The 11,942-nt window shown below is 37.6% G+C and overlaps 1 protein-coding gene across 1 annotated transcript in view; it reads right to left on the bottom strand.

Moving 5' to 3' along the window:
* Nucleotides 1–1,390: 1,390 nt before the first annotated feature.
* LRRIQ3 (leucine rich repeats and IQ motif containing 3) overlaps nucleotides 1,391–11,942 on the bottom strand; it is a 68,804-nt gene continuing 58,252 nt past the window's right edge. Inside the window, 2 exon segments of the mRNA XM_030571900.1 lie at nucleotides 1,391–2,375; nucleotides 10,048–10,765. Of these exon segments, the coding sequence (XP_030427760.1) occupies nucleotides 2,192–2,375; nucleotides 10,048–10,765 (902 nt within the window). The 3' untranslated portion in view covers nucleotides 1,391–2,191.

Here is an 11,942-nt window from a genome sequence, read left to right as displayed (position 1 = left end):
GATTGCGCTGCCACCAGCCAAAATATAGTGTTTGGCACACTTTCTGTTCCCCCAAAACCTTCCCTGGGGAACCCAAGACCTAAACCCCTTGGGTCTTAAAACAAGGAGAAATAAACCACCCCCCCTTCTTTCCTCCTCCCAGACTTTCCCCTCCCTGGGTTACCCTGAGAGGCTACACTGATCCAAACTCCTTGGATTAAAACAGAGAGGAATTATCCTTTCCCTCCGCCTACTTTCCCCCCACCAATTGCTGATGGGTTCAGACCCAATCCCCTTGGGTCTTAAAACAAGGAAAAAATCAGTCAGGTTCTTAAAAAAGAAAGCTTTTAATTAAAGAAAGAAAAAGTAAAAAATTATCTCTGTAAAATCAGGATGGTAAAATGCTTACAGGGTATTCAGATTCATATAAACTAGAGGGACTTCCCCCACCCCCAGCTTGAGATTCAAAGTTACAGCAAACAGAGGTAAAAATCCTTCCAGCAAAATACACATTTACAAGTTAAGAAAACAAACATAAGACTAATCCCCCTTTTCTTGCTAGTACTTACTATTTTGAAACATGAGAGACTGATTCATAAAGATTGGAGAAAACCTGGGTGCACGTCTGGTCCCTCTTAGCCCCAAGAGCGAACAACTCCCAAAACAAAAAGCACAAACAAAGACTTCCCTCCACCGAGATTTGAAAGTATCTTGTCCCCTGATTGGTCCTCTGGTCAGGTGTCAGCCAGGTTTACTAAGCTTTTTAACCCCTTACAGGTAAAAGAGACATTAACCTTTAACTATCTGTTTATGACAGGGGACCTGCCCACAAGATATTTATTTAGCAAAATTAATATACTAAAGTTTATAGTTATCCATCTCCCTCATGTCCTGTGAGACTATTTATGTTTGAAACATTGTTCTCTCACTTTCCAAAAAACAACTTTAAAGTGTTTTCTTGCTGCTATATCAAAGTTTTCGGGATCCTGACTTCCCAAAACTGGCTTTTATCACCATGTAGAATGAAGGATCAGCAATGTTCCCTACTGAGTAGCCATTTTTATCAGAATGGTAGCCTGATTCTGTTCTTTACCCAGTGACTTTTTTTTTAAATTAGGCTAGGTGGTTAGCTGTGTTATCAATCTTCTCAACTTTATCCAGGCTTGGGACCTACAGCCACATCAAAGCCACATCAAAGTAGCAGCAAATGAGAGTACTGGAAGAAACTAGTTTCTGCCCTGCATGCCAATGCTGGCACAAGGAAGATATAATTATAATAATAATAAAAATTACTATATTTTATATATGCAGTGTAGTTGTTTCCGTGTTGGTTCCAGGATATTAGAGAGACAAGGTGGGTGAGGAAATATCTTCTGTTGGTGAGAGATCTTCTCTCTTAGTCCAATAAAAGATATTACCTCACCCACCTTGTCGTTCATATTTTATATAGACATATACAGAACTATGTATAAAAAGAATCTAAGTAGAATAAACTAGAAACATAATTAATTACATGTACGAAAGTAGCTAATGAGACTAATCAAAGTACACAGCGTGCTAATGAAAGTTAGCAGCTAGGAGAAAATGCACCAGGGGTTGCCAGAATGAAACAGAAAATACATTCTACCTAGAGCTAAATGTTTATGGCATTGTTGTATGTATACATTTACTGAGGCAAAGCTTCAGCAGCACTGTCTGCAATAACTGTAGTCAAAATTTTAATTGCACTCTTGCTATTTGGTACATTAGCAACCATAAAAACCCTATTATTTTTGTCGCACTGAATAATTTAGTTTTCAGAGTAAGTACAGATGATAACTGTATGCACACTTGTAGTCCTCGCCATTTAAAAGTAAACATTTACCACCAATTGCCACACAATGCAATCTGAAATATCACAGTCACTTCTAAGGTTAGGAAAATACTGAGCTATATCATACACTAGGGTGTGGTATCTAATAGTAAATGTTGATTTTTTTTAAAATAAGACCAGGGTTGAAAGTACACTTAGCATTACATTTTTATACATTCTAGAAGTAAACAAACATAACTGTCTCTCTTCATTATGTTTTTTTTCTTAAATGGAGGCCTGGAAGTTCAGTTTAAATGATAAGAGTACAGACTTCCACATTTAGCATTTAAATAAAAAGACACGGTTTGGTTTATATTCACTTACAATGTTGCAAGTTAGCATCTTAAACACTGGAGTTTATTATACATGCTTTATTGTACTGCAGCTTAATGGCAGCCTGATCATAATGTTCATATTGGCTTGATGATCCTTTACAGCTGCAACTTTTGCCTTGGCTTGCTGTAATCTCTCACTAGTCTTTTGAGAAACAATGGAACCCAGAACTACTTTTTCTGCTAAGTTTTCTTTTCGTAACATCGATTGCCTGGAGAAAAATAAAGGAAGAGACTTCAGTCTTATTTATACAACTTGCAGCCATGGTTTACCATTCACAGATCAGCTGAGCAAATTTCCTGATAAAAGTCTTGTCTCTAAAAGATAGACTCTTTCATATGTATATGCTCTTGACTTCTTCTTTATATTTTACCACTGTGTCTAGCTTCTTTGTTCTCCAATTAAGCTAGATTAATTAAATTCATTTTAATGAAAATTTCTCCTAGATGTGGAATTTGACATATCACACCAGTGATTCTCAAACTGGGGGTCGGGACCCCTCAGGGGGTTGCGAGGTTATTACATGGGGAGTCGTGAGCTGTCAGCCTCCACCCCGAACTTTGCTTTGCCTCCAGCATTTATAATGGTGTTAAATATATTTAAAAGTGTTTTTAATTTATAACGGGGGTCACACTCAGAGGCATGCTGTGTGAAAGGGGTCACCAGTACAAAAGTTTGAGGACTACTGTACTATATCCGTGCTCCTCTTCTTTCACCTCCTTTCCCATAGTAATTAATTTATATATAATTTAGACAGACCGTAGGAATAATTTTTGCTCTTGTAGGCTGAAATTTGCCTACAGTGCAGAGGACTATCACAAGGCCCCCTGCACCAGGGGTTCTCAAAGGATCTTCCAGAAAGTATATCAATTCACCTAGATATTTGCCTTGTTTTAAAAAAGGCTATATAAAAAGCACTAGCAAAGTTAGTACAAACTAAGATTTCACCCAGACAATGACTTGTTTATACTGCTCTATATACTATATCAGGGTTTCTCAAACTGGGTCACAACCATAAAGTGGGTTGTGAATTCATTTTTATGGGGTTGCCAAGGCCAGAGTTAGACATGCTGGGGCCCAGGGCAGAAAGCTGAAGCCCAAGCCCTGCCAACCAGGCTGAAGCCAAAGCCTGAGCAACTTAGCTTTGCATGGCTCCCTGTGGCATGGCGCCCTGGGGAACTGCCCTGCTTGTCACCCCCTAATGCTGGCCCAGAGAGTAGGAATAGACTCAACGTGGAGAAAAACTTAATTGTTGCTGTCACTTCATTGCCTCCCAGCATGGCAGGACTCACAAGTGAAAAACAGGCTCAAGTATCATACCAAAATGGAAGTACAATATTTATATTATATTGTAAAAAATGAGAAAATAAGCAGCTTTTCAGTAATATGTGCTGGGACACTTTTGTATTTTTATGTCTGATTTTGTAAGCAAGTACCGTAGTTTCTAAGTGAGCTGAGATGGATACAGTAGGTTGAGAACCACTGCTCTGCATGACTTAAATTCTGCACAGGAGCAAAGACACCACAGAGGGGGCTGTGCACAGGGATGACAGCCATGGAGAGGGTCTCTGTGCCAATTCCACAGGCTAGTACAGAATGCTATGACATTGGCAGGCCAGGAATGGTGCCACATGATTCACACTTATAAACAGTCCCAGCACTGAACACCATAAGCACAAAGTGGCTGTGACTAACTATTCCAGGCTATAGGAACAGTAACCACAAAGACTGCAATAGCATCACTCACTAGCTGAAAATTATGGATTTCACCTTCTTAAACCTTACTGCACTTCACTTGCATAGAGCCCCTTTATTTGGACTTTATGCCAGTGCAGGGATTCTACCATCAGAAATTAAAAAGACACCCAAAAAGAGTAGGTATTGTCCTGTTCATGAGGAATCCTCATGGTCAATCTATTAAAACTTGCACTTATCTAGAATGTTGCATTGTGCTCTAGTTTTTAAACTTGATTAAGCAGTATAGCTGTGGTTAAAAGTCTATATCTATATCTATATCAACTATATCTATTATCAACCAATTTATGTGGTTTATAATTTGACCATAGAGCATTTCATCAAACTGAACATCAGTAGACAACCTAGCTTTCAAAAGAGGCCAGTATATTTTTAAGGAAATATAAAAAATAAATCAATTAAACCTCTAGGTCTAGTGCATAAAGTAGGTTCCTCAGTCCACACACAATGTAGATCTCTTTTTTCACTGCTGTACAGAAAAAACATTCCCCCAAAGCAAAAAAAAAAAAAAGCAAAAACCCCAAATCTGATCTAAGAAACAACATAATTACTAATCTTAGTTATTAATTTAGGGCTCAATACTGAAATCCTTACTTAGGCAAAATTCCTCTTGAAAGCAGTGGGAGTTTTGCCTATACAAATCTTGAACGGAGAATTCATAACAAGGGACAAGCATGCTCAATTGTCCTTCAGTTCCTTTGTCAATACAGAATCCAGATGGCATAGGACTCCACAGTAGCAAGGAAAGAGTCATGGAATCCATGTGGACAACACTTCTTGAAGAACCACAGTTACTTTATAGGCCACATCCAAAAGCCTGAGGCATACTCTCATAGATGTTTCTGGATAAGCATGTAAGCTGCTGATGAAACTTACCATGGTCTTGAATCTTTCCTGTGGTAGTTAAGCCCTTGCTGGTGTGGAATTCAGCACTGCACCATGAACTGTTCTCTGCATTGGCAACAGTGTGATCCTAAGACTCAGAGTAGTGGAAAGATGTGGAATTAGGTGAACTGAATAGTTCACCTGCTGTGGTGATTTTCCTCAAATGAGTTAATTGTTGATGTACAGATATACCTGGATCCCTTGTCTCCTGTGAGCCACCACAACTGCCAATCACTTGGTGAATACCTTTGGTGCTGATGAAAGACAAAGAGCAGAACTCTATACTGGTAGATGCTCCCACTTGGAATCTCAGGTATTTTCTGTGTGTCAGTTGAACTGATAAATAAAGTAAGTGTCTTGTACAATAGTGAACCAGGAAGCAGGCCTAGGGATTTGGGAATTTAATAATTGGATTATAGAGGCCAACATTATCATCCTGCGTTTGAAATGACAGATGAACCTGTTGCAGGGTGGATTGATTTAAATCAGTGATTTAAATAACCAATTTTAATCATGGCTTAAATCAGCAAGCAGGAAACCTTGATATAAATAATCAACTTTAATCTTGTTTTGCATTTATACTTTTTAGTTATTTCCTAAAGAAAGGTTGATTCTCACTGTCTGGTAACCTTTAAAACATGTTGATTTGCAACTCAAAATAGCATTTATGCTAAATTTGGTGCTTCTTTTTGTTAAAGCATACATTATATCTACCTATATTATTTATTTACGTAATTAGATGACAATTTACATTTATTCACTTTCTTAATTTTTACATTTGTCTTATGTTAGAAAATGGTCAGTGATGCATTTCTCATTTGCTAATGATCATTAATTTTTCCTGTGATTTGTGTCAAGCTCTATTTTTATGGACATGAGAATTCAGTTAAAAGTGAACCAAAACAGAATTTTAAAATGGTATTTTTATTATTTAGGTAGCTTTATCCAACTATGCTGGATACACAAGAAAAAAAGTTTAACAGAAAGAAAAACAAGTGTTCCTGCTTTTTCAATTCCCAATTGGTTTCTTATCTCTGAATGTACTAGCCATTGAATTGAGCTAACTAACTAACTAAACTGAATTGAAGAAAATATTCTCTCTATACCTGTAGTAGAGGTCTCTGCTGTCAAAAGGTGGTTTTGCACTTTAACAAACTCGGCTTTCAGGTGCTTAGCTATTGACCTCCACTAGTTTGGAGGCTTGACTTTCTTTAAAACTGGACAACAAACATGGACTGCTCGATATTATTTTAAAATTAATTTAAATAATTGTAATAGTTTACAATAAGTTTAGTCCTTAACATAGATTGTCATAATTTCAGTTAATTTTAAATAAGTTTATTTTATTTTAAAAAACTATATATTTTCAATAAAAAATCCAATTTAAATTAAAAAAAACCAAACCACTGATTTTTTTCTACTTTGACTTGTTGAGATATCTTAAATCCAGGATTGGATTCCAGATCTTTCTTCTTCCAAGTTAGAAAATAAAGAAAGTAAAGCCCCATCCCTCTGAACTCCAGGGGCACATCTTCCACTACTCCAAGGTTCAGAAGAGAGTACTTATCTTAACATCTTGTGAGAGGGATCCTTAAAGAGGAACAAGGAACGAGTTGGGCTTTGAAGGGACGGGGACTGAATAGAACACCCCACACTGACAATCTCTAAAACGGTGTGGTTTGAGGTAATTCTATTCCAGGCCTCTCAACAATAAAACAGTGGCTGCCAGAGCTGGCTCCAGGGTTTTGCTGCCCCAAACAGTCAAAAAAAAAAGCCACAATCGCGATCTGCGGCAATTCAGTGGGGGGTCCTTTGCTCCAACCGGGAGTGAGGGACCCTATGCCAAATTGCCACCGAATAGCTGTACCTGCTGCCCCTCTCCGGAGTGGCAGCCCCAAGCACCTGCTTGCTAAGCTGGTGCCTGGAGCCAGCCTTGGTGGCTGCCTACGAGGGGTGGAGATGGTAAGACTATATAATGTTCAAAGGCTATTTATGGCTTTCATGCCATAAAATTTGCTATTATGAGATGGACACAGTGTGCAGCAGAGGAGGAAAAGTTAGAGGGCCTTCTGTATTGCTCTTCTTCCTTGGCAACTCAGATCCTCATCCAGTGAGGAAGAGGAGATATTTGCTGGGATGGAGCACTTTTCCTCAGCAGGTGTTCTTCATCACTTTCCTGTTCTTCCTGTGGCACAGTGAGAGCCTGTGGCAGTGTCTCCTCTGGACCAACTCTACAAAGTTTCATAAAAGAAGGAGATGTAACACTAGTTAGGGGTAAAAGGCTGGGGCCAGAGAGGTATGTGCTCTCTCCAAGATCTCATAGGTCTGTGGCTATAGTGACAGCTATTAGAGTCTCTGTCAGATCAGCAGGGATCAGATGAATGGGAACAAGATGAGCAGGTGGAGGATATCTCCCTCCATGCTATACTCAGAAGGGTAGGAAGAAAATGAGTACTTCTCTTCTAATGGTGGGTTTACCCTATTCAGAATTCTAGGGTGAGCGTAAGTTTCCTCAGCCTTCCACCAATGGAGCTGAAGAGTTCACTAATACCACAACATTACTGGTAGTTGATACTCAAGTGCAGGGCAGTCCAACAGCTGAGGACAATTGTGGTGATTCAGATTGTACTGTCATTGCAACATCACTGAGTACCAAAAACAATATTGGTGCTGAGAAATCAGTGGTGGGATAATCTGTATCATAGCAGTCAACACCGACGTCATGGGTGCCAGTGTCATCAGCACCTTGTACACAAATGTCGGTACCAAGAGGTCAGTCCTAAGTGAAGTGCAGACTACTGCCTAGATGGTACTGTATGTGTTCAGTGACTGGGTTTTGCCAGGGTATTAGAGGACCAAATTTGGGCCATGAACTACCTCTTTGGCTGAGTAATAAAATGACACCATCAGATCTACTTCTTATGTGTAATCAGAATCACATCTGCTAACTTTAGAGATAAAAATAAGCATTTACTGATTCACAGATTTGACAGCCAGAAGGGACTATTATGATCATCTAATCTGATCTCCTGCACCACACAATAAATTTTCATCCAGTAATTTCTGTATCAAGCCCATAATTTCTGTCTGATCTAGAGCACAGACATCCAGTCTTGATTTAAAGACTTCATGTGATGGAGAATCCATTACATCCCTAAGTATGTTGTTTCAATGGCAAATTAATCTAATTGTTAAAAGCTGTATCTTATTTCTAGTCTGACTTTGTCTAGCATCAGCTTCCAGACATTAGATCTAGTTATATCTTTGTCTGCTAGATTAAAGAGCTTGACCAGAAATCTTCCCCATGTATAGGTACTTACAAACCATGATCAAGTTACCTCAATCTTCTCTTGGATAAAATAAATAGACTTAGCTTCTTTAGCCTCTCACTGTAAGGCAGGTTTTCCAAACCTTAAATCATTCTTGGAGCTCATGATCCGTTGGGTATCCATCACGACCTTGAAGTCATTTTCTGAGTCACTGCTTTCCAGAATCCAGTCCCCCATCATGTAAGTGTGACCTATACCTCTTTGTTCTTAGGCATACACGGTGATTATATTAAAATGCATGTTGTTCAAGTGAGCCCATTTTACCAAGCAGTCCAGATTGTTCTGTAGAACAGATATGGTCTTTTCATTCCATTATTGCTTTTTATTCCCTTAGCATGGCAGAGCCAATAACTAAGAGGGAGAGAGCTAGATTCTATTCCATCTTGTGCATCATCCACAGAATCATTTACTAAATTTCCAATCAGTTACACAAGTTCAAATCCATTGAAGACAATGGAATTGCTAAGCTGTCACTAATGGCATAATTTGAGATAATAAGGTTACACGGGTGCAATTGGGGGCTTAATACAGATTGCAGAACTTTTGTTTGTGGTAAAGATGGAAATTGGCTCACTCACCTCTCAGACTGGAGGTTGTGTTTGTATTTAAAGAAAAACATTTTTACTCTAAATTTAGCATATTTCATATGGATGTCATTGGAAGCTAACAAACATGGACCCTCACAAGTCATTCTTCAGAGCAGAGCTATGCTTTAACGTGAATGGGTGTCTTTAGGGATTTGGAAAAAAATTACTTTAATAAAGATAATGTAATTGCCTGAAAAATGTAGTTAGGATGCGGGCAGAATAGTTATATTGCACAATAGAATTTACTTTTCCCATACACTTACAAAATCCTAACTTTCATGGTTCAAGGCTCAACTATTTCAAATTGTATCAAGCTGAATTCTAATGAGTGCATTGACATCCTCAATTCAATTTTTGCCCCAAAATTGTCTTGGGCGATAAAACTGTTGAAGATTTATTTGCAGCACTCATTTCAATCTGACTCTGCTTAGTAAAAATAATATGGCCTTGTGCTACACACAAAGACACTGTATTGTAAGACAAAAAGGTTGCTGTTGTGTCTTATCTGAACAGGGCATAATTAAGCAAGTATATATTTTCTACTATGAAAAGTCTCAGAGGAAAGAATGAGAAATCTTAATCACAATGCTGAAGTCTTGAACTAATGAATACTTTGATGCATTTTGTTTGCTTTCTATGGACTTCTGGCAGTATAATCCAACACAGGTGATGCTGCATAGTAAGAATAATGTACTGTCTGCTTTATTTTGTGGGCAAAAACAAACTCTAATGTTTTATTTGTGGAATTTTCCCTTAAAAAAGTCACATTAGTATTGAAATGTGATTATGGTCACTGTCCTCACTTTATGTAAATGGACAAATCCTGCCCTGTCCTCCTTAGCCATGGAAGGCGACACACACAGGAAATTTCCACGCTGCTGCAGAGCTGGGTGAGCTGAGGAAGGTGGTTCTGAATTCCACTATTTTGTGGATCTGTTGGATTTTCCCTATGGGAGGCAAACAAATCACTATACAGGCCACTTCAGGCCTGATGTCTCCCCACCTTCCCAAGTACCCAGGACATGTACTTAGCACTTGTACTGAGATTTGGTGCAAGGGACAGGATTGGCTGAGAGGTATTAAGGATGTACTTATGGTTCCTCTTGATTTTGTGGTTCCACTTGTAGAGGAACACTTTGTTTACAATACTGTAACTCTGATATTTGACCTGTATTTGGAACTGAGCAACGATGTGATTTATTTGTGTTTCTGCTTATTCTACAAAAAAATCCCAAACATTCTAAAATATGGATGTATTTCAATCTAGAAAAATGATCCAAATCCAATCCAGCATTCATATTATAATACTGAGTATTGAGAAACATACCTCTGCTCCTGAAAATTTTTAACCAGCTCCTTCCATTTTTCCATATCTTCTTTGTTTTCCATAACAATGTTCTTTCTTTCCTTTATGGTTTCCTCACTTTTTCTCAATTTGTCAAGTCTAAACAAACTCTGTGTCAAAGAAGCATGTTGAATGCTGAAGTCTTGAATTAATGAATACTCTGATGCTTTTTGGTTCTTGGTTTCTAAAAACCGACCATGCCTTTGCCTTACTTTTTCAATAAATCCTGATCTTCTCAATTGATGTTGTTGTAAAGCTTCTTGAATTCTAATGTCTTCTTCTTTGCATCTTTTCTGAACACCATTCTTTTTCTCCTCAAGAAAACCCTTAATACAGTAGTCAGCTTCACCTTTGGCAATTTGCATCTGCATAACCCCACATATCTTTTTAGTTTGGATCTCGCATCTCTTACTCTCTCTGTAGGCTTTATCAATAACATAAAATGGTCCAAGTCTTACAGATCCATACATTCTAGCAAAAATCCTCTTCTCTATACTTACTGGGTGATTCACAGCTTTAAGCTGTGGAGCAGGATGAACAAGAGAATGAAACGGGTGTACAGCATGCCAAATTTCTTCCTCTTTCTTTTGAAATATCATCAGCTTATCCTTCACTGAATGAAAAGCAGCTTTACAAACTGAAAGCCTAAATTTAGTTCCCACCTGCTCCTCTATATTAGGTTTCTCCAGGTCCAAGACACCTACAATACAAAGAATGCAATATTTAGTCTGTGATGCGTATTTGATTATAAAAAATTACTATTTCTTATTATTTCAGACTCTTTATTAGATTTTAATATCTACTGATGATAAATGTCCTATTAAAGGCAATCTATCCTCTTGTGAGGTTGAATTAAATATTATATTACCTTGAAATAAGAATTTAAATTATCTGTAATATCAGTACAGTATTATCATCTGCCAAAATTTGCTAGTTCAACACACCTAATAATGACAAGCAAAGGCTCAGAGTTAAGTCTAATAGACTGCTTTTTATTGTGCCAAAATGGCTGTGCAAAAGTTTTAAAATATTTAATAATAGTAGTAAGTGCCAACTTAACCAGCTACTATTCTTGCTGGCAACCCCTCAATGAACTCAATCAGAATCTTTCAATTTACTTTAATAAGTTTTGGATCAGCACCCTGTTCTATTACTTATCAAAAGAAAATTATGATATTTTTGAAAGTTTCACAAGTTTCTATACTTGCTATCTTTTTAAAGGCAGAATTTTTTAACCTACTGACATTAAAAAATCACAGCATAAAATAATGTAACAGTTAAATAATATTATTAGAAATAATACCAATTTTTATTCCCATTTTAAAAAATATATCCCTTGCTCAACCTCTATTTCTCTGTGTCTCTTAAAATAGATATTAGTCATATTCATAGAATATCAGGGTTGGAACAGACCTTAGGAGATCATCTAGTCCAACCCTCTGCTCAAAGCAGGACCAATCCCCAGACAGATTTTTGTCCCAGATCCCTAAATAGCCTCCTCAAGGATTGAACTCATAAACCCTGGGTTTAGTAAGCCACTGCTCAAACCACTGAGCTATCCTTCCCCCCAACTGAGTACTCCATCTTCTATATTCATGTCTACAACAATTCTTCCTCCCTTTTATACTCAAGTATAATACATGTTCAAATATTGTCATTGGTATTATTTATATGAAAATGTTTACAGGAGAGGTGTATACAAGGCAATTAATTGTTTTTACAGAGACTAAATCACAAAATGAAGCTAAAGATTGTCTGAGTACCATAAATGACTTTCACTTCAAGCATGTTCCAAAGCCATGGATATTCTTTTTGTTGTGTGGTAAGGAAAAAAAGAAAATTCAAATAAAAATAAAATACATGATTATCTTGCCTCA

The sequence above is a fragment of the Gopherus evgoodei genome, chromosome 8 (genome assembly GCF_007399415.2).
Source record: "Gopherus evgoodei ecotype Sinaloan lineage chromosome 8, rGopEvg1_v1.p, whole genome shotgun sequence".
NCBI classification, from domain to species: domain Eukaryota; kingdom Metazoa; phylum Chordata; order Testudines; family Testudinidae; genus Gopherus; species Gopherus evgoodei.
The sequence above is the reverse complement of the archived record's forward strand: the minus strand, read 5'-3'. Positions and strand labels throughout refer to the sequence as shown.